The sequence below is a fragment of the Malaclemys terrapin genome, chromosome 3, assembly GCF_027887155.1.
Source record: "Malaclemys terrapin pileata isolate rMalTer1 chromosome 3, rMalTer1.hap1, whole genome shotgun sequence".
Classification (NCBI taxonomy): Eukaryota; Metazoa; Chordata; order Testudines; family Emydidae; genus Malaclemys; species Malaclemys terrapin.
This window is the reverse complement of record NC_071507.1, coordinates 127,576,459-127,601,001: the sequence shown is the minus strand read 5'-3', so window position 1 is coordinate 127,601,001 and position 24,543 is coordinate 127,576,459. Positions and strand designations below refer to the sequence as shown.

The following is a 24,543-nucleotide window of genomic DNA, read 5'->3' as shown; positions in this document are numbered from 1 at the left end:
AGACTGGTGGAGAGAAGGAACAGACTTCACCTGTGCAACCAAGAGGGACTGTTTTACCCAAGCCTGTCTCACCAAGGCTAAAAGCAGTGGAGGCTGGAGAGACGGAGAAGGTGCCTTGCCACAGACCCAACAATGTCTGCATTCAAGAACTGTAAATATGCCATGGTCTGATCAGATGCACACGCAGTTCTATACAATGGCAAAGATGTAATTAAATATTTAATGTGTTAATCATTTTTATTAGATGAACCAACAGAGAATTATGCTTTAATGACAAAAATAATGAAGTTATGACCGTCCTGTAGCATTTTATTTTAAATCGTTACAGTCTATGTCAATTATGAAAAAGTCTAAAAAAACCTAAATATGGCCTGATAATAATGCTTCCTTCCATTTCCTAATACTTTTCAAGTTATTCTGTATGTTTGCATGCTCAAACAACAAGAATTTAGATGACCCTGGCTTGGCCCCATCATTGTGATGGACAATGATGTTTTACATTAACGCAGCACAGTGCAATCTATCTTGGAGGAGGTCATGCAATTTATGGCTTCACAGCTGGCATTTCAAGATATCTTTAGTTCAAGGTTCTTGTACCCTGAAGTGGTAAAAAAAGATTTAAATGACTCTTCTGCATCACAACACTTGAAAACGTGTGAATGAGAAGCATGAGCATTAGTTAAAAATAACATTTCAAGGACTTCCCTCCTTTAGTCCTGAATCTTGTTAACATCACTACAGTGATATGCTACAACAGTAGCAAGAGGGGGAAAATTACTACAGGATTAACAATTCCTATACCTAATGTTATTTAAAAATCAAAGTGTTACCTAAGGCAATTACCTTGCAGCCTTTTAATATCTACAGGGAAAAGCCTAAGGGAAAATAATTGACTTTGCTAATTTTACCCTTGGCAATTATAAAATAGCTCTGCATTTCATTATGACTGCAGAAATTTACATCTAATTGTAAGCCCCGAGAGAAGTACAGAGATAAACGCATCATACAGAAGCTCAGACAAGAATCTAACAGCACAATAAAATTAGTTCAGTAGTAATGGTTTAAATTAAACTAACATGCTTAAGTTTAAATTACAATGCATACAACAGTTTTAATTACTGAAACAGATATACATGCCTAGATAGAGGTTGTAGTCTTATCACGGTCAGTATTGTTTACAATATATTCCATGTTTCTTTTTCTATAAGCCAATTTACTTCACTACTAACTGCCACAAAGAACAATACCATCACTTTTACTTTTTCTTGCAAAGAACAAGGACTTTCAAGCAATTTAAAAAATTAATCGTGATTAATTGCACGATTAATCACACTGTTAAACAATAATAGAATGCCATTTATTTAAATATTTTTGGATATTTTCTACATTTTCAAATATATTGATTTCAATTACAACACAGAATACAAAGTGTACAGCGCTCACTTTATATTATTTTTTATTACAAATATTTGCACTGTATAAAACAGAAGAAATAGTATTTTTCTATTCACCTAATACAAGTACTGTAGTGCAATATCTTTATCATGAAAGTTGAACTTACAAACATAGAATTATGTACAAAAATACCCAACTTCACTCAAAAATAAAACAATGTAAAACTTTAGAGCCTACAAGTCCTCTCAGTCCTACTTCTTCTTCAGCCAATCACTCAAACAAGTTGGTTTACATTTGCCGGAGATAAAGCTGCCTGCGTCTTGTTTGCAATGTCACCTGAAAGTAAGAACAGGCATTCACATGGCACTGTTGTTGCTGGCATCACAAGATATTTACGCGCCAGATGCGCTAAAGATTCATATGTCTCTTCATGCTTCAACCACCATTCCAGAGGATATGCATCCACGCCAATGACGGGTTCTGCTCGATAACGATCCAAAGCAGTGAGGACTGACGCACGTTCATTTTCATTATCTGAGTCAGATGCCACCAACAGAAGGTTGATTTTCTTTTTTGGTGCATCCGAAGAAGTGGGCAGTAGCCCACGAAAGCTTATGCTCTAATAAATTTGTTAGTCTCTAAGGTGCCACAAGTACTCCTGTTCTTTTTTCAGGTTCTGTAGTTTCCACATCGAAGTGTTGCTCTTTTAAGACTTCTAAAAGCGTGCACCACACCTAGTCCCTCTCAGATTTTGGAAGGCACTTCAGATTCTTAAACCTTGGGTTAAGTGCTGTAGCCATCTTTAGAAATCTCACATTGGTCTCTTCTTTGTGTTTTGTCAAATCTGCAGTGAAAGTGTTCTTAAAATGAACTACATGTTCTAAGTCATCATCCGAGACTGCTATAACATGAAATACATGGCAGAATGCAGGTAAAACAAAGCAGGAGACATGCAAAATTCTCCCCCAAGGAGTTCAGTAACAAATCTAATTAACACTTTTTTTTTTAAACAAGCATCATCAGCATGGAAGCAAGTCCTCTGGAATAGTGGCCGAAGCACGAAGGGGCATACAAATGTTTAGCATATCTGGCATGTAAATACCTTGCAATGCTGGCTACAAAAGTCCCATGTGAACGCCTGTTCTCACTTTCAGGGGACATTGTAAATAATTTCCCATAAATATAAATAAACTTGTTTTTCTGAGCGATTGGCTGAACAAGAAGTAGGACTGAGTAGACTTGTAAGCTCTGAAGTTTTACATTGTTTTGTTTTTGAGTGCAGTTATGTAACAAAAAATTTACATTTGTAAGCTGCACATTCATGATAAAGAGATTGCACTACAGTACTTGTATGAGGGGAATTGAAAAATACTATTTCTTTTATTATTTTTACAGTGCAAACATTTGTAATCAAAAATAATAATATTAAGTCAGCATTGTACACTTTGTATTCTTTGTTGTAATTGAAATATTTGAAAATGTAGAAAAACATCCAAAAATATTTTAAAAATTGGTATTCTATTGTTTAAGAGTGTGATTAAAAGTGCAATTAATCGCAATTAATTTTTTTTAAATCACAATTAATTTTTTGAGTTAATCACATGAGTTAACTGCGATTAATCAACAGCCCTGCAAAGAACACAAAACATTATGAAGAAAGTAGTCCTGGCTATTTCACACTCCTAAAAAAATAGATGCACAGAACTGAAAATTAACCACTTTCTAAAGAATAAATGCGGTTTGTTTAAATCATGGCACATGTCAAGGTATTTCTATAGCTTGTCTTAAAATTTTCTAACTTTCCCAGTAGGGTTGGAAGAATGAGAGAATAATTTAGTAAATCAATCAGTTTCCATGGTGGTATCCTACTTATAGCATGTGGAAGCTATGACACTATTTAGATGTCAGAAAAATGAAAAAAGTGTTAAAATGTTTTGGCAGAATTTTCAGACACGCAGTACAATGATTGCTTGAAAAATAAAGCATCTCTTTGGTATTTGTGCTTCAACTTACAGTAGGTTCGATTCCTGTCAAATCTTAAGGGACTATACTTTATTGCTGGAATGCTTGGTAATTTATTATTTTCTCAAAGTTTTCCCTCAGTTTGAGTTAAAACCTAGGTTTATTTAGGGTTAAATTCTCCTTTGATTTGCAGTGAGGACCTCATCCAGGATCTCCTGAAATGCTGAAGAATTAGTCCTTAGTAGATACAAAACAAGTATAATCATGTTCATGTTAAATCAGTTTCCAAACTGATTTATACAATAGTTTAATCATAAAAAGCATTGTAAAAGTTAAAAAAAATATTTTTTGAATATTTAATATTACATTTTTCTCTCAGATAATTTAAACCATTAGTCAAGCAGGTTGGAAGTTGATTTACCTTCTCTTATATTGAACTAGTCTAGTGTTATAAATGACATCAGTCAAGTGCCATACACATTCAGATACCATGGGTATGTAGAGGTGCAGAATAAGACGCTAAACCGAACAAAATCATTAGGCTCAGAAATAGCAAATGTTATTATAACTTAACATTGTGGAAATATTAAACTATGATAAGATACATTTTATTATACACAATAGTGGATACCTAGATAATTATACTTTCTTGTGTACCTATATAATAAGATTCCAGGATTGTCACTCTGAAGCCTAGAATGTCTGAGTCAGTGATAAACAACTAGAAGGACGTGATACTGACGGACCAGTTGCCAGCTTATGCCAAGGCCCCTACGCCTCACTGAACACTGACAAATGCATAGCTGCAAACCAGTCTGGCTCACCTATGGAACAGTATTGTTAAAACAGGTATTAGATTTACAAAAATGTGTTTAGTGTTTAGACTTTATGAAACACTTAAGAGTTGTTGCATCTATTAATCTTACTTATAACTAAGGCTATGTTTTAGTCACGGGTATATTTAGTAAAAGTCATAGACAGGTCACGGGCCGAAAACAAAAATTCACAGACTGTGACCTGTCCATGACTTGTACTATATACCCCTAACTAAAACTTGGGTGCTCCCCCAGTCAGGAAAGAAGCATTCCCAAGAGTGAAATGCTAGTTTACCACAAGAGGTGTTATCTTCTCTCCAACGAAAGAAGGCCCATAGACACCAGACAAGTCATTATACAACATCAGCGGACAAAAGACTTTGTAGATTGCTCCTCCCACATCCATGAAGATGAGATGTGAAGGTGGACTCATCCCACCAGTTTGAGATCTGGAGGAATGAAATAAAAATCCCTGACAAGAAGAAATTGGGATCCCTCTGCTGCTTGGACTTCAGGGAGAGGGCTAGACTTAGAATCATAGAATCATAGATTTATAAGGGACAGCAAGGGTCATTTAGTCTAACCCCCCAGCCAAGATGTGGGATTTGTTGTGTCTAAACAATGTTGTGACTTCTAGGCATAAGCAAGGGATCCCTAGCTGTTCATCTTGGGTGAGCCTTAGAGGACATATAGAGCTTGCATATAAAAGCAGCTTCTATCATCTTTGAAACTTAAGACACTGACTCATTTGTGTGTGCATGTTTACCTGTTTTAACATTGTAAATAACTGTCATTTCTTTTTTCAGTTAATAAATTTTTAGTTAATTTATTATAGGATTGGCTGCAAGCATTGTCTTTGGTGTGCAATCTGAGGTACAACTGACTGACTGGGTAAGTGACTGGTCCTTTGGACTGGGAGTAACCTGAATATTATTGTGATTTTTGATGTAAGGGACCATCTATCACAAGGACAGTTTTGCTTGGATGGCAAGATAAACAGGAGTGCCCAAGGGAATTGTCTGTGAATCCATGTTAAGACTGTTAGGGGGTTCACATTTGATACTTGGTTAGAGAAATCTAAGTATAGAACTCACAACCAGTTTGGGGTTTGTGCCCTGGTTTGTAACAGCCTGCCCTGAAGTTGGCACTCAACTTCAGCCAATCCAGACAGCCTGATAGCATGGTTGAGAATTCTTTTTGTTTAGAATATTACCAGGTTCAATCATCACTGGGATTCACAGTCTATTCTATACAATTTTTAAGTTCTCAGCCATTTGGGGCTTTTCCCCCACTTTACGAATTACACCCATGTGACAGTACTGGTTTTTACCTAGTGCATAAATGTATCCTTTTCACACACACACACACATACATATATACATACATATACACACACTTTCCAGTTTATTCATAATGACAAACACCTCCTATCTTGTAAACTTTCAGACAGCTGGGCTGAGCAAAATGACTGCAGTTGTCTTTTAAAATGATAACGTATTTTTGTTCATCGGGCATTCAATGCCCAAAGCTGTTTGGATGTCTAACAAAATTTTACTAATAGCAAAAAGGCAAATCACACCTGTGCAGACCAAAATGGAAAGATCCCAAAGAATCCCCTAAATGTAAAACAAACAGAATCCATTCTTCCCTCCAAAAAGGCACAATATAAAACTAAATAATCAACTAAATATGTTTTGAACTTCACCTGGCAGGTTGCCAGAGATGTACTGTACTCCATGTCTTGAAGACACAGCAGCATATGTATGTTAATTCACCAGCCTGTCTTTTAATCCACTATCATCTATGGCATCACTGCTTCAGAACAGATACTAAAGCATTAGCAGTGTAACATTTCTGTAATATTGTGGTAGATGTACCTGGAGCAACATCCAGCTGTCAATCCATCTGCACATACAATAGAATTGTGCCAATTTTTACAGTGAAAGGATGTCCCAATTCAGACTTATCTGTTCAGTGGTTAACAACCAGAGCTGTTACTTGTTAGAGTAATAGAAACATTTTTTACCTTAGTATTCTGTAACTGAGCTAGGCTTGTGCAAGCATTTGCTAGAAGAAAGTCTCCACTCAGGACAGCTATTTTATTTCCAAACTGCATGTCCTTCAGTAGGCCATCACAGGACTTCAGCTCACCAATGTTTACTATCCCACGATGCACCAGGAAGGCAGTGTGGATCAACTCTGTAATCTCTGCCAGACTTCTTTGACTTAAAGCAAAGATAAGAGATTTATTTTTGAAGCCACAAACACAATGCAGATTTTTGACAACAAACCATTCTACAGTTCCTCATCTACACAAGAATGTTTTATAATTGTTGCTTCCCCATAAATCTTTAGAAATCGCAGTTCACGAGTGGTAATTAGAGAGTATATCACATCACCTGGGCATGTATAGCATGATAGGGTCAAATCCTCACAGCTTCTGAAGGGAAGAAATCTTCCTCTCAGTTTTATTTTATTAACTTTCTCAAAGAATTCAAACAGATAACTAGTCAACATTTTTAAAATATTTTTAAAGATTTTGACAATGTCCCTTAAAATAAACTATTAGGAAACTAACCACTGGGTGCTCATAGTGATGAGGGAACGAGAGATCAGGATTGGATTAAAAACTAGCTGAGTATTAGAAGAGTGCTGCAATAAATGACTGCTCCCTTGACTGGGGGAGGGGGATTAATAGTAGGATACTTTCTCACATTTCAATAATGGGGCCAGATTTTCTAATGGACAAGCAGTTGGCTAATGACATTTGATGATGAAACTAAGTTGATCTGTTTAGCAGAAACTGTGGAGATTATCTAAATTCCTCTGTGCAGCACAATGGTAAATTAAATTTTACTTGGACAATTTTACAAGTCAATTTCTCATTCTGATGTATTCTAATGGGCTCAATATAGGAGGCCCCAATCTCTGCACGGAAAAAATTTTCTCTTTCTACATGGCTCCCCTTTCTATGACAGTTTTCAGTTTTGGAGAAGAAGAAATGATGTAACAGCTGTAAGAACAAAATAATGTTAAATTTGGTGGACCAATATCAGAGTGTAAGGAATGTTCAGGGGAAGCTGATCACATATCCAAGTCAACCCACACAAAGAGAAAATTACACTTTGCCAACCCTTAGCCAGTAAGCGATCTATAAACAGCAGTGGCACTTGCCTCTCTTTCAGAGAGTGCTTACCTGACCTTCTACTTTGAAGTATGAAAGAAAAAGAAGAGGATAAAAGGATTTTTTTCCCCCTCAAGTGGTGATGTTTGGCAATTAATCTGATTTCAAGGAGACCAGACACCTGAGCCTATGCTAGAATCACAACATGTGAAGCAGGCACAACAACTGAATGCAAGTGAGAGAGAAAGAAGAACAATACCAATCAAGTAGCAAAGCAGTAAACCGGTTTGTTAATTTCACAGTTTGCAATTCATTAAATCGGTACATTTAGACCCTAATCTTGCAATTTAGGAAGCACAATCACAAACTTTACTTTCTTAAGTTGTTCCACTGATGTCAATGAAAATGACTCACATGAGTAAAGTTATGTATGTACTCAAGTGTTTGCAGGATCAAGGCTTTAGATACCAAACATAAAATTAAACTGTAACCCTGCACAGAGCCCTTTTAGGTCCTCCATACTTATTCCCAAGGAAAAGGGTTCAGCACAGATTTATTCTGTAAATAAATTACCCCCACCTACCCATAGTGATCCATGTTTAGGTTAGATTTCTGCTGCATCATAACAGCAGGCAAGAAAGTAGAGCGGCTTGGGGGAGGTGAATTGAGGCTTCCATGATATTTATTACCATAGAACAAAAATTATTCAATTAAATAGTTTTAAAAGATGACATTATTTATTATTTTGCCTCATGCAGGGAAGTGTTACTCTTGAGTGACACAGCAGGGGGCAAAGCATTCACCATTTAGGCAACAAACTTCAAGCCTGACGTGTCTCAAAGAGGCAGGGGAGAAAATCCTTCGGTATACACAGCCACACGAACGACAAGGTACTGTACATATTCTAGTCTTGGGTATACCAAAGGGTTAACAATATTTCAAGCACTGATAAAAAAAAGACTAACAAGACATCCCGATGCTCCTGCTGTCATTGTCAGGGCAGCCCTTGGAGGAAATGTCCATATCAATTCAATTCATCAGATGGACAGCTGATCAACATTAAAGAGTCTTGCTCTGGGCAGATTGAGCTGAGCTACCTGTTAGGAATACTAATGAGAGCCCTCTGCTCTCTACAACAGAGTTCTGCCATTTCTGACTGCTGAAGATCCCAGGACATATGGGGATCCCTAGTGACGAGCACATGAAGCTGCAGCTAACTCAAGTGACGGCTCATTTCCCTCAGCTGAAGGCAGACATTAATATTCTGAGGAGATCAGACCCACCTCTCTGACCCCCAACTATTGAAGCAAAACAACGACTGTCCTATTTCTTCATTTAATAAGCTTTTAATGAAGGAAACCAAAATCTCCTCTTTGACTTCAGCACAGCTCTCCATGAAAAGGTTGCATAAATACATCAGTGTCATACTTTCCAAATGCTTGGTATCTGGATTTTTTTTTTCCATTTTATTTTCTGTATTCAGTTTGCTCTCCAAACAGTATTCATGCTCTCATGAGTACCATGTTATACACATAATTTGGGGAAATTATCAGATGTCCTCTTGTACAGAAAGTCTATGACTTATCTTCTAATCAATGTACTCTTTTCCACCAATTTATCTTTCTCTTTGGGGAGTTACAACTTGGCTCTAAAAATTCTCTGCTCTCAAACTTGTTGCAGAAGCCATCAACCTAGGAGATTTTTTTAAAATAAAGTACATTTATTATATTTTATTATTTTTATTGTGGTAGTACCCAGAAGCCCATTGCAATAGGCACAGTACAAACACAACAAAAAGATGGTTCCCACCCCCAAAGAGTTTAATTATTTATATATTTAGATTTACCCTTTTTGAAAGGGCCCTTAACAAAATGCTGAGAGCCCCGACAATTACATTTACAACAATACCCATCCTACAGCATTACTTAGTGAAGAACAATCATTTAAGTCTCATCCATAACAATACATATTAAGGCAGTACCAAATATATATATATATATATATATATATATATATATATATATATATATATATATATATATATATATATATATATATATATATATATAAACTGTACAATATTCCACCTTGATCAGTGAACTGAACTAAGTTTAGATGACTGATTCGTTCTCCAGTTAATCCAAATAAAAATAAATATATTTAGGTGTGATCTTATGGAAACTTAGGTTTATGGTAGAGATTCTCATATTTGCACTATTACATGGACCACATCTTAATAAAATGATTGCTCAGGAATCACTGCTACTCCCATTCATGATTACACTGACTGCTTTCCCCTCCTATTTATGAATGTGCAGTCCTCTCCAACTGCACTTTCAGCATCTCTTTCAGTGGGCCCTCTTCCTTTCCTCTCCCACTCTCTATTGAGGTTCCCCAAGGCTCTGACCTTGACACTCTGCTAATCTCTCTTTATACCATGTGCTTGGGCGATCTCTTCAGCTCACACAGCTTCAGCTATTATCTGCATGTTGATGATTTACAAATCTCTCTCTCCACCACTAAACTGTCTCCTTCCACCCAATCCCAAATCTCAGTTTGTTTCTCTGGCATTTCTTGGATGTCTTGTCACTTTACACTGAATGTGATCAAAACCAAGCTCCTTTATCTCCCTTCCCAGACCTTCTCCACTTTCCTACTTTATCATTCTTGAAACCACCACCAGCATCTTCTCCGACATCCAGGCTCTGTAACCTGAGTGACATTTTTGACTCCTCCCTCTCCTTTGCCCCACATATCTAGGCCATTTTCAAATCCTGCTTCCTCCTTAGTATCGCCAAGATCAGCCCTTTCTTTTCATCCCCACAGACAAATCACTGGTTCAGGCCCTCATTATACCACAACCTCCTCTATGGCCTCCCAAATACACACTGTGCCCCTTCAGTCCATATAAAATGCTGCTGTCAATTTCCTTGCCTGTCAGTCTGATCATACATATCCCCTCTATGAATGCTTCCTTTGGCTTCCCATGAGATATAACAAATGTAAACTTTGTCACCACCTTCAAAGCTGTACATAAATATACCCCCTGTATACTTCTCCTTCCTTTGTCAAACTTTGCACTGCTGCCCATTCCCTCTGCTCAGCTAACATCCCCAACATCACCTGCCTGTTTATCACATTCTCAAATAACCCCCATGCCTTCTGTGACGTTGTGCAGTCTATATGGTTTTATAAAAACATAAGTGAATATAATGCAACTGGGATATGCTTCATGCAAAAGGTCTCTTGTAAGGTATCATTCCAAAGCTCATAATCTACTGAATGTGATCATCCTATTTGTAGAAATGTACCACTCTTGTATCTAAAACTAGAAATATAAAACATAACTCTGAGGGCCTATTGTAATTATGTAAAGTGTGGGCCATTAATGATGGTTTGGAATCTTGATGACTCCCATTAACCAGGGCCATTGTCTGCAGATGGCTGTGTACACCTGCTGGTCTTCCTGTATGTGTGTGTGCTGGCAAGTGGGCAATGAAGTCTTGCAGTGACATGTGATCATGTCACCTGAACTGGAATCCATCTTTAACCTGGTGCTTTTCCAGTGTGTGTGTGCTGGGGGGGGGGGACGGGGACGGACGGACGGACCCAGAGGGACAAAGGGTTCCCGCCTTATGCAAAAGATATATAAAGGGGGGGAAGAGAACAAAGGGAGAGAGGAGCCATCATGAAGAATCCCCTAGCTATCACCTGAGTTGGAACAAGAGCTGTATCAGGGGAAAGAATTGTGCCCAGGCCTGGAAGGTGTCCAGTCTGAGAGAGAGAGAGAGAGAGAGAGAGAAAAAAAAAAACAAAAAAAAAAAACTTACTTTAGCATCTCTGAGGGTGAGATTATCTGTATTTAGCTTGATTAGACAGATTTGCGCATTTAATTTTATTTTGCTTGGTGACTCACTTTATTCTATCTGTTACTACTTGGAACCACTTGAATCCTATTTTCTGTATTTAATAATATCACTTTTTATTTAGTAATTTACTCAGTATGTATTAATACCTGGGGGAGCAAACAACTGTGTATCTCTCGCTATCAGTGTTATAGAGAGCGAATAATTTATGAGTTTGCCCTGCATAAGCTTTATGCAGGGCAAAACGGATTTATTTGGGTTTAGACCCCATTGGGAATTGGGCATCTGAGTGCTAAAGACAAGCACACTTCTGTGAGCTGTTTTCAGGTAAACTTGTGGCTTTGGGGCAAGTGATTCAGACCCTGGGTCTGTGTTGGAGCAGACGGGAGTGTCTGGCTTAGCAAGACAGGGTGCTGGAGTCCTGAGCTGGCAGGGAAAACAGGAACAGGGGTAGTCTTGGTACATTAGGTCGCAGCTCCCAAGGGGGTTTCTGTGATCCAACCTGTCACACCTTCTTCCAGGAGTACTGTGCACAAGGGACAGAACTCCCTCAATTCACTTACAACACCCCACCCTGTCGACACTGAAGTCCTTTTGCAAAAGCCACCACTCACTTCTGTGTTGCCTATAGTAAATCAAGTTGAGTAGTATATAAATTGTCTATGCTATTCCCCTTCCGCTGACCATCATCTACTTGTTTGTCCTTAGGCCTGTCTGCACACAGCTTTTGCATTGATTTAACTACATCAGTGCAAAAGCTGCGAGTAGACCAGCCCTTAGCTGTGAGCTCCTCAGAGCAGCGATCCTTCTTAAGTAATAACAATAGCAATCATAAGACTTTTCTGCAAGGCCAGGTTAACAGAGGGCCACAGAAGACTGGTTTGCAATAGGAAGCTAGGAATGTTTAAGTTTATACAAGTTTCAGTTTTGTGGACTATTGAAGACTGCAGCAAAACTGCTGAACCTCAGCCTCTAAAAATCACAGCCCTACATCTGTGCATTTTGGAGGACCCTTGCCATATGTATTTCATTGAATCAGTTACAAATGTCCTCAGATAAACTGCCCTAATAGCACCCTGAGAGCAGTAGGCTGTATCCGTCATTCCAAGCAGGGAAAATGTACAGTTCTCACAGAAATGCCAACACACATGTGCAGGCATCAGTCCTATTGCTATATATACACAAATAGATAAACAGCAGAAATAGAAAACTTTGAACATTTGCTGATTTATATTTCAGACTTTTTTTTATATTAACTCTTCCCATCATCTGAATGAGACTGACTCTCAGTATCATATTACTCTGAAATCAATGTACATCTATGACAAAGATGATCATGTCATGCCGATATTAATGCAAGTTTTGAAGCCCACATGACAATTTATGACAAATGGCAAAAAGATTGACAGACTGAGGCAAAATAAATAAGAATCTGTAAAGACGGAATAGGTTTGAATAGTGAATCTGTTCTGTGAATTTTTTAATTATATATTTAACAATGTGCTTTCATGTCATCCTGATTGTCCTTTTTGCTTATTTTATCAGGCACATTTTTTCATATTAAATTCTAGCCATTCATCTTGAGTGCAAACAGTTAAATGGCCTTCTGCAACAATTTACTGTTATGATACGTAAGTCAACATGATATTAAGAGACATTATCAGGGAGTTTACGCTCAAAATTTAGGTTTTGTTATAAAATGGTTTTCCAAAACCTAATATAGCTAGAAATGTAAAAGTGTTTTCATGGCTTTAAAAAAAAGACAATGAAAACAGCTTAGTTCAAACATTTCACCTGCAATGTCTGCAACTCAAACTCTGAAACCGTATGTTATCAGAATAAGTGAACTTGACTGGTTCATTTTCACTGTCAAAACTGAATGAAGTGTAAAAGTAAACAGGTCAATATAAATGGTGATAAATACATATTTTTAAAATTTTAATAATCTGAAATACTATTAACAGCAGGAACATGGAGCAACATTTTTAAATGAGCACCTTAAAATAGTCACCAACATGTATATTTAGACACCTAATTAAATAGTTTGATTTTCAGCAGTGAGCACCCACAGTTCCTAGTGAAGTCAATAGGAGCCATAGGTGCGCAGCTTCTCTGACAATCAGCCCCTCTTAATAGATGTGACTAACACTGGACACCCAAACTTGAAAATGTTGTTTATGATTTTTTAACCTGATAGATTATCCCTTGCATTTTTATGGAGGTTATGTTCAATCTCTCTCTCTCTTTCAAAAATTTCCAATACATTTCCTCAACTTAGTGACACTTACGGTGTGTTCTATCTGTAAATTCAAAATAACCAATAATTCTTTACTTGAAAAATAGGTACAAGGAAGAAAATATTATTGCAGTCACTAATGTGACTCTGAGTTAGGGTTATTTCTTCTAATTTCTTATTATTTATTATTATGATGATGATTTCTTAAGTGCTGATAATATATTGGAGCTAACCTGGTATCTAGTTGTAATGTCTTTTTGTGACATATCAACAAGATTTATAGAAAAGCTTCTGTAAATGTAAGTGCAAATAATAAATTCAAATTGATCCTGTATACTGGAGCCATAATGTGCCAAACTGAGATGATAACATTTATTTACACGCCTGAAAAGGTGAGACTTTTACAATTTTCTTTGCCACTCGTCCATCAAAGTCAATTTCATAGTTAATGGAAATGTGACCCAAGGGTCAGTATATACCAAGCAGTAAATAGAACCATAGAGGTAGAAAATCTGGTTCTCCACTTACTTACACCCCTTTAGCAGGAGGAGAATGGGAAGTGAAAGTTTTGTGTTTACTTTACAAAACATTTTGTTGTTGTTGTTGTTGTTATTAGAGGTTGCACTTTCCACTGCTGATAGGAAAAACCTGAAGAAAAAACAGTAGTCCTGAGACACACCACTCTAACTTTCTATCACATGATCACGGCTTTAGTATCTATTATGCAAGACAATGTCTAAAGTTGCAACATCTAAAGGTTATCTGATGCCTACTACACTGAGGACTAAGCTGCTCAGCCAGGGTGAAAAATACCTGTGACTGTCATCCTCCACCTCAAAATGCATGAAGTTTAAAGGAATAAATCAGCTCATTGTAGTTTATTGTGTACTCTAATTGCAACTCTGTCAACTGATTTTTTATTTCACACAATTAAAAAATATACTATGTATCTTGCCTTTCTAATATCTCTTTCCCTTCCTACCTTCACTCCACTATTTCTTCACCCCCACCTCCCCCTAGAATTTATCAGTGTCTTCTGCATAATCTTCGGGGTGTTTTCTCTTTATTCTCTCCCTCCTCTTATATTTCTTACTTTCTCTCTACTTACATTTTATTCTGTCTCCTTTTTCCTTTCTGTGACATACACAAGGTGCAATCCCCTGACAAGTGGCTGTGTCGCCCCTGCCCTCTAACTTGGGGTGCCCTTCACAATGCTTTGCTGCTGTTGACTTCAGTCTGGACAGTTCACAAACAGCCTCCAGTATGCAAGTCACTTTCAGCTATGTGTGTGTGTGCTGCAGCCTTCCAGCCACAGCGCAGCTCTTACCAGCCTTGGTTATACTGCAGGGTGACCCCAACTCATTCCCAGTCTTAGATTTTCCCCCAGAAATCTATGTGCTATACTGCCCAGCCATCTCCTGGACAATATAAATTATATATAAGTCCATCATTTCATCAACAGAAATAATATACATCATCTTGTTATCCCAAATGGAGTTTCACAAACACTTCAACAAACTGGATTAGATAAAACAAGTTTATTAAGTGCAAAGAGATAGATTTTAAATTGGTACAAGTAATGAAACAGAGGTCAGACATGGTTACAAGATAACCAGCACTTACTGAGCAAACTTCTTAGGTCAGAACCCTTCTCCAGTTCAACGGCTGCTTTCTTTGTCCCTTTTGGTGCACAGAATCGATGGACAGTTGAGAGGTGCCCTGAGGTGTTTGTCCCTCCTTTTTATAGTATTAGTCCCCCTCTTGGAAAAGATTTCCAGATGAAATTCAGAAGACAAATGCTTTGTCTATACTGGACTTTCGTCAGCAAAACTTGTGTCATTCAGGAGCGTGAAACCGCCCTCCCCACACAACAAACGTTTTGCCGATGAAAAGCACCAGTGTGAACAGCACTTTGTTGGCAGGAGAGGCTACCGCCACTCTTTGGGGGTGGAAGTTTTTTTTTTTTTGGTCAGTGGGAGAGCTCTCTCCTGCCAACAAATAGCAGCAACAATGCGCACCTTTTAGTGGCACGGCTGTAGCAGCACAGCTGTGTCGCTAAAAGGTGCATAGTGTAGACATAGCCAAAGAGTCTATAGGGAAGGATGTTCCCTGCTGCTTTCCCTCACCTGTTTGAGGTTCCTTGTCTATGCTTTCTGCTTGATGACTCTGTTTACTGCCTAAATCAGGGGTAGGCAACCTATGGCACGGGTGCCGAAGGCAGCATACGAGCTGATTTTCAGTGGCACTCACATTGCCCAGGTCCTGGCCACCAGTCTGGGGGGCTCTGCATTTTAATTTAGGATTAAGCCTACTAACCAAAGATTAATTTAAGTGACTGATACCTATTGTCCAAGGACAATGCTCAAGGGATTCCTTCCAGGGTTCAGTGCTTGGGCTTCGTTCTGTGGCTTTATCTTTTGTAGTCTCCAACAGGTCAGAATCTGATAAATTTGAGTGTTCCTCTACCACTTCTGGTTGATGGAAGGGAAAAGGTACATCCCTCTCTCTGCTTCCTCCCCTACTCTAAAACCTCTTGGTTGCTATTGGGATGGGGAGGGGGGAGAGGGAGGGGTCTCCTTCAGTATTTAAAGAGTATACGTCTCTTTATTTGGTTCTACCAAGTGAACAGCTCTAGTGTCTGCCTCTGCAGTTCCTCTCAGTTTTGCCCAACAGGAGCATGAAACCGACTGGTCAGTTTCACTGCTGCCCATAGTGTTCTGAATAATACTGGCCTGACTCTTGCTAATTTCCCTCTGCAATGTCTTGGGAAACTGTGGGCAGCAACAGCAGCCCCCGGGAGCTGTTTACATCAATTTACAGTCTGATCACATTTGCAAGGTTATCATCATAGCCATAAGGATAAGAATTTTTTTTTAAATGAAAACTTAGGTCAGGGGTCTCAAACACACGGCCCGCGAGCCCCTCGCAGCCCCCTCGCCCTCCCTAGTGTTTACCAGAGCGGTGACCGGACGTGCACCGGGAGCAGGGCAGGCTCCCTGCCTGCCTGCCCTGCACAGCTCCGGGAAGAGGCTGGAACGTGGGGAAGGGGGGACGGAGGGGCTGTGTGTGGCTGTTGCTTTAGGCAGCGCCCCCAGCAGCTCCCATTGGCCGGGAACGGGTATCCGCGGCCAATGGGAGCTGCTGGAGGCAGGGGCTCAAGCAACAGAAACATACAGCCCCTCCGCCCCCCCTTCCCCACGTTCCAGCCTCTTGCAGGGCAGGGCAGGGCAGGGCAGGGCAGGGCAGACAGGCAAGAAGCCTCCCTGCCCCCGGTATGCGCCGGGCCAGATCCTGCCCCCCCGAACCTCTCCTGCAGCCGAACCCCCTGCCCTGAGCCCCATGCCACACCCCTCCTGCACCCCTCCCCCCTGCCCTGAGCCCCCGCCGCGCCCTGCACCCCTCCCCCCTGCCTCACCCCTCACCCTTCCTGCATCCCAACACACTGCCATGAGCCCCATGCCGCACCCCTCCTGTACCCCGACCCCCTGCTGTACCCTGCACCCCAACCCCCTGCCCTGAGCCCCCACCACACCCCACACCCCTCCTGTACCCCCTGGGGGCAGGGAGGGGGCAGAGTTGGGGTGGGGATTTCGGGGAAGGCGTTGGAATGGGGATAGGGAAGGGGTGGGAAGAGGCGGGGGCTCATGGAAGGGGTGGAGTGGGGCGGGGCCGAGGGCGGCAGGGGTGGGGGAGAGGTATCAGTAATGGGGCCCTCGGGCCAACGTACTAGTCCTCATGTGGCCCTCATGGTCATTTGAGTTTGAGACCCCTGACTTAGGCCTTGTCTTCACTTACCGGAGGGTCCGGCGGCAGGCAATCGATGTTCTGGGATCGATTTATCACGTCTGGTTAAGACGCGATAAATCGATCCCGGAAGTGCTCGCAGTCGGCGCCGGTACTCCAGCTCGCCGAGAGGAGTATGCGGCATTGACGGGGGAGCCTTCCTGCCGCGTCTGGACCGCGGTAAGTTCGGACTAAGGTACTTCGAATTCAGCTATGTTATTAACGTAGCTGAATTTGCGTACCTTAGTCCGAAGTGGGGACTTAGTGGGGACCAGGCCTCAGATACTACAGCCATTAACGTTGATGTCCATACTTGCAAGAATAAAGCTTACTATTTGCCACAGACAACCTTGTTATTAGTGTCAAGTATCAGGGGATAGCCGTGTTAGTCTGTATCTACAAAAACAACAAGGAGTCTGGTGGCACCTTAAAGACTAACAGATTTATTTGGGCATAAAGAAGTGAGGTTTTTACTCACGAAAGCTTATGCCAAAATAAATCTGTTAGTCTTTAAGGTGCCACCAGACTCCTTGTTGTTCTTGTTATTGGTGAATCCATTTCTTCCAGAGAAGAATGAATTCTAAGTTAAGAATCATCAAAACCAGAACTGCATTTTTCACATTACAATTATCATCTGTCATTTACGTGATGGTAGCACCCAAAAGCCCTAATCAGGATTGGTGTCCCATTATCCTGGAACAAGTAGATCAACTTTTATTCTACTTTGCTATATATAGAGAATCATCATCTCAGAATATTTCACTATAAGCAGGTTCTGCAAGAGGAAACAAACTGTTCAAGACTCATGTCTGTCTTCTGATACTTAGGCCTCTGTTGGCAAAGCAATGTACTTGGTGCTACACAATCATGCTGAAGTGGGAAATACACAAAGAAAGACTAGAAAATAGAGAAAAAGAGAGACCATCTACAAAAATATTGTGTGTATATATATATATATATATATATATATATATATATATATATATATATATATATATATATATTATATATACATACATACATATATACACACACACACACACACACACTTTTTACCTAACTCTATATATTTTCTTTAATTACAGTTTACCATATAACCATTAGTGGGTTCCAGCCATGCAAGTCACATTTATTAAAGGCAGCATGTCAAATAGGAGTTGACAATTACAGGCTCTATCAATACACATTATGCCAGATGGTAATGAGCCATACACAAAGGGCCAGCCATCCAAAATAATCACACCATTTTCCACAGAAATGTTGAAAAGGTTATGGTTTATTACACAGTGCTCATTAGATATACAGTGGCAGCATTAGCAATTTTTCCTTCATTTGTGTCTCATTTAAGACTATGTCCCCATAAGCACATTCAAATTAGTACACAAGGTTAAAACCATTATGGCCAGGGGAAAAAATTAAGTTGCATTTTATTTTATAGTAATGGTGGATCAAAGGTCCCTGGAATCTATTATTTTCTCAACTATTATCTAACAGGACACTAAAAAGAAAAAAGGTATTTACTGCCAGTATAGCTTTGACATGAACAAAGCTAGACCATTTTAAATGAGCAAACACTATATTATTTAATTAAAGAAAAACTACATGAAAAACAGTAAGGTTATGACACAAAGATAAAAGTCACAACATTAAAAGATGAAGATGAACTGTCAGACTTGGCTTTAATTTCCTCATTTGTACACAATTTATTGCTTTAAACGGTGTTTAAAATTTTACAAAAGACAACTAAATATTTCATGGAAGGTTAAAAACACATTTACTGAAAAGACTGGAATGGCATCTCTTAGGTACGCCCATATTAAGGCATTTAAAACACTATTTACCCAGTTATATATATGCATGTCCAACTGGAAAACAATACTTGGGGACATTTGTTCTCTTGATTTTACATTTGTTTAAGAGCTGCGGGGGTGTGAAGATAGTTATATATTTCTCAGTGGCAAACATCTCAATGTTGTGTCAAGACAAATGACAATGCACTTCATACTGGTTAAAAACGTGAAGCCAAACCCCCAAATTCAGAGTGGCAGGCAGTGTTGATAACTCATATATTGAAGTCTTTTAATGAGTCTACAAAATACAAATCATACCACTAAGAAATTGTAGATTTTAAAACCCTTTAGGACAGGGACAGGGGTTTTGCCCATTGCTTGTGCCAGCATGACAACAAGAACAGTGTTTCCACTGCCTGGAAGTTGTAACCTGCTTTATACCAACTGCATTATCAGGTTCAGTCTAATGCAGGTCATCAATTTATTTTTTGTCATTGGCACAACTGTGTCCTCCGCTCCTTCCCCATCTGCCAAATTGACATTTGTGCAAACAGGTACATCCAGTATTAAACAAAACCAACTCTCCTGACTCTGTTATAATGTACACAGGAGATTGGACTAAGTTAAAGGTGAAGGCAGAGAGCAAAACCCACATTATAGGGAACTGTGATAACTGTTTTGTTTTAAAACAGCTTTCTAAACAATTCAGACAGTGAGTGGAGTTTAATTCCTTATTGGTAGTGGCAGGAAGCCAACAAGAAGAAATATTTGGCCCAGTGGCCATATACTTATGAAATCTTTAATTTCAAGCAAGATCTTTCCTAAGGACACGTGACCTAGGAGCAGTAAAAGGGATAATATAAATTAGCACCCATCCCAAGCTGTTACCAGCCTTCTCCCTTTTGATATTCCAATGTCAAGCATTTTCTCATTCCAATGCCTAAACAAGGCTACTGTTCTATGCAGACAACTGCACAGAGCAACCACTGAGCCCTCACATGAGAGCTTGAGATTCTCTGAAAATCCAACCACTTTCTGCACTGAAGCAGGGGAGGGGGCTGATGCTCAATTTATTATTCCAACTCCCAATCTCTGTGGAGTCAGGGGAGTTAACTAACCTCACCCCCATTTATTATATCCCCGCTGTGGGGAATCTAATCCTTCCTCCAAATCACCTGAAGTTGTCATCCTGTGAAATGAGCAGTTTAAATGCACCATGAAAAATCTTATTTGCTAATCATAGGAAACCTGCTCAGTGTTCACTTACTCATAAGTCCAGATTTACCTATGCCATGCAAACTGACATAATTACTTCAACATCCAAATACACCTGTGCCCTCCCACAGCTGCAATCGCAACAACCTCCTCAACCTGACAGACATACCTCCCTATCTGATTTGAGTGACAGTTAATTGATACTTTGTAAAACCAAGAGAAAGAGAAGGGAGGGTGGTATTTGCAGAGAGGAACAAGGCTGGAAAAGAGTTTTGGCAGTGTGGGCAGAGAAAGGTCAGATGTTGGAGATATTATGCAGGAAAAAGCAATACAATTCAGACATGACCTAAATGTGTGGGTCAAAAGGAAAGGCAAACACGAAGCAAAGATTAAAGGATTAGGTGATAGGCAGGAGGGTGGGCTTTGGGAGAAAAGAATCAGGAGTTCAGTTTTGGCAATTACTAAGGCTTGGTCTACACTAAACCCCCAAATTGAACTAAGGTACGCAACTTCAGCTACGTGAATAACGTAGCTGAAGTCGACGTACCTTAGTTCGAACTTACCGCCGTCCAGACCCAGCAGGCAGGCTCCCCCGTCGACTCCGCGTACTCCTCGCGGCGAGCAGGATTACCGGAGTCGACGGGGAGCACTTCTGAGTTCGATTTATCACGTCCAGACAAGACGCGATAAATCGAACCCAGAAGTTCGATTGCCTGCCGCCGAACCAGCGCGGTAAGTATAGACAAGCCCTAAGACTCCTCCCTCAGAACTACAGTGGATGCCAGCCATAGACTACTTACTGGATGACTATTTACCAATTAAGGCTTCTGTCCAACCAGAATTAATCTAAATTTGCTCCCTTCTTAAGTTCAGAACCTTTAAGTCCCCAATGAACAACCCAATCATGAAATCTTATTTAACATCTCTCTCATGATAAATGTACCACAATGGCTACCAAACATTCTGAATCTCAAATGTATGTTTACTATTGAAAATATTTTAAATCCCTAAATTAAGATATAATGCCTCAGAACTGTACAAGATCTCACTTATAACTTATTGAAAGAAGACGGAGACTACTAATAAGATAAGATCAAGTAATTTTATGGCTATATTTCTTCTCTCTGTATTGGTTGATTCTCAGGCCTCAAGCCTTTGAAATGCAGTTCAAATATTATTTGCAATGATTGTGTGAGAGAAATCGCACTGGGGTAATACAGATTCCAATTACTGTGTAGTGTCAATTATGTACAGACACCAGCAAACCTCTCAGTGACTGCTTAGCAGGCAAGTGTTTCCCTGAAACATTGTCTCTAAGGAGTTGGTATATAATTGTATTCAATGTAGCTGGAAGTTAAGGTGCAGTAACCTTAATGTTAACGGATTCAGTATTAATGACACGTTAAATACACTGAACTATTTTATACAACTGAAGCCTATTAAGAAAGGACACCTCCCAAATGAGTAGACCTGTTAAGAGAATAAATATTTTATTTACCAAACTGAAAGGAGCAAGACATACAGATAAAATTAAATGTGTGAACAGAACTGAGTGTATCAAAAGAAGAAAGTACAACCGGAAAATTACTTGAAGGAATTATAAAATTTGCTGTGTCCAAATCAAAATATAATTTATATTCTAAAGCAGTGGTTCTCAAACTAGGGCGGTTTGTTTACTTGCTGCTACTTGCCCCCATTCCTGCAGCCCACCAGGGGCTTTCCCTGAACAAGCGGTGACCCTAGTTTGAGAACCAACCAAATCTCATTGATCAAATGGCAGAATATTTAACAACGATTTTTTAGAACCAAACGCACTCAATTGCATCCAATGGAATTATTATACTGCTGCCATTAGTGAGTGAAAGGAATTGAGTCACACATACATATATAAGAACCTATAGCAGTGGGATGTCAAACTTTTTTTATCATGGAATTTGGAAAGGGTACACTACTTTTAAGGGGAGAAGTCACAACCAAGTTACACAGGTCCTCACAAACAAGTGTCAATAAAACCTTCAGATCACCCCCCAGCATGTATTCTGTCATATACATGCGTTACAGAAAAACTATTTCCGAAATATTGTAGTTTCTTAAAAAAATGGTTTGTTGTGTTTTTTATCCCTTCACCTGTAGAGCCAGGTGTTTTAGTTACCACAAGTCCAAGCACAAGCTTCAGAGGGAGCCACAATAACCTGCAAGAGTGATCCAAAGTCATGTTTGTACATAAAAATGCCACAACTTTAAGTCCCTTTACTGGTGATGTTCCAGGGCTAGAAGCAAGTGCCAGGTTCCTCTTAGAAGCCTGAGATCTACCCTTCCCAATGGCGTGAACTTATTTCAGCAGCAAAAGAGAATAGACTTTAAACCTGTAACATTTTATGCATGGAAAGTTGTTACTGCTGCAGGATTGACTCTTGCTTGTTCTGAGCGTTGTTCGGGTGTAATTGTTTTGGGGAGCAGATGCAAAAAACCCAGCTGCTTAGAATGTTAGAATAACTCCCAGGAGAAACTGATTAGTAAGCGGAGAGCAAGTAGGTGGTTGAAGTTCCATGATAAAAATATTCATCGCTCTACTATTTATGACATGGCTATCATTGCCCACAACTGGATTTTAAAAATTCAAAATTATTTTGATACCTTATTACCCTACACCTTTGAAGTGAATTAATTTCATTAGGAATTCAACCAGGCCCCGTCACAAGGTGGCTGGCCCCTTTAAACGTGAGATGGGCCCAGCCACACCTGGGATAAACTTAGATCACCACCAGGTGATGAGACGCTGTAAAGTCACATGATTTGCAGATCATGTGGCTTAATTAGGCCTCTTTTTCCCCCCCATAAAAGGGCCTCGTCACAGGCAGAGATGGCGTCTCTCTTTCTCCCCTTCCCTCAGAGAGAACGTCCTTTCTAGGACTCCAGGAAGGCAGCTGTGGGAGTTTATGGCTCCGTTTTGGTGAGCCACCACTCTGTTTTTGCATTTGTCTCTTTGGACACACAAGAAAAGTTGGACTTTTCTTAAATTACTTAGCCAAAGGGCCAAATCAGTGGAACACCCAAACTTGGCTGTAGGTTTTTTTGTTTTTTTAGAATCTGTGAGGAGTAACTGAGGCAGGACCACTGCAGAGCCAGCCCAAGCCATGCAGGGGTGCTTGGGAGGCAGCTGCCCCATAACAGACCCTACAAAATCACAGCACTCCTAAATAAATAGATTTGGCATAGAACTATAATGAGCAAAGCTTAATGTGAACTATGAAGACATCCCGCATTAGTAGCTAGCCCCATCCGTGGCATTAAACAACTAGTACACAGCCCAGAAATAAACTGTTAAAAATTAAATATAAATATATTCCATCTCTATCCAAATTATGGGGAGGGACCAGTATACTCCACAAGCTTTCTGCCTCACTGCAGAGCGACAGACTGGAAATTCTAGGATAACATAATTTAAATTAAATCAAAGTTTTTGACTGAAATCAAATAAGAAAATACAAACAGTACTATTGTAATATTTAATTTTCTATCATTTTTATTCCTGTAATTTTCAATGTACTTCAGAAATCTGTACTGAAAATGCATCACCTGTAGAATTTGTCAGGGAGAAATTGGGGGTTTTAGCTGCTGAGGACAGCTGGTATTTTTAGCTTATGGGAAAGAACAGGAGAGATTCTGGGACTGCAGAACATGCACACTATCTGCATGTTTCTGCTTAAATCATCAGCAGTGAAATAGTTAACAACGTTGACAAGTTTTCAGAGTGAGCACCCCACTGATCCCAGGGACAAACAGGTCTTACCTTCCAAAGTTATTGTTTCTGGTATTTACACCACTGTGTTGGTTTGTACGTGGAAGGTTTTCTTCACAACCGTAAAACTTAGATTCTGGATCAGAATGCTGCAGAAAGGGGTGGATTCTATGGCAAACTCCACCATTAAGGAGTCACAGAAAAGCCCTAAGAGCGTTAAACTGTTATGATATTTAACAAACTTAACTCTGTTCTAGATAGGCTGGCAGCTCTTTGCATATCCAGTTTTCTAGCGCTAAACACTCCTGTGTTGTAGAAGTGATTTTATTTTATGTTCTTACAATAGTCCTTCGTAATCTTTACTGCAATGATTTCTGATGTACTCTGCATTGTATTCCTTTCACTTATTCAACATATAATTGCTGTATTTGTGAATACTGCACATGTTGAAAACAATCAAAAGCTAATGAAGAAATGGTTGTAATGAATTAGTAATGTTGTTAGATTTGTATTTAGAGTTGATTTTTATTGTTGCGGGTGGAAGATGATCAGTAGGAATATGTAATCAAGTTGGATGTGCTTTTCATCTCCTGAGACTCCTCTTGTAAATTACAT

General features: G+C 39.5%; 1 protein-coding gene across 2 annotated transcripts in view; it reads right to left on the bottom strand.

Moving 5' to 3' along the window:
* The window catches only part of PDSS2 (decaprenyl diphosphate synthase subunit 2), a 164,787-nt gene that overhangs the window by 59,925 nt on the left and 80,319 nt on the right, over positions 1 to 24,543 (bottom strand). For both annotated transcript variants that reach the window (XM_054023858.1, XM_054023859.1), the window contains exon 3: positions 6,199 to 6,397. In XM_054023858.1, the coding sequence (XP_053879833.1) occupies positions 6,199 to 6,397 (199 nt within the window). The remainder of the gene's footprint in view (positions 1 to 6,198; positions 6,398 to 24,543) is intronic.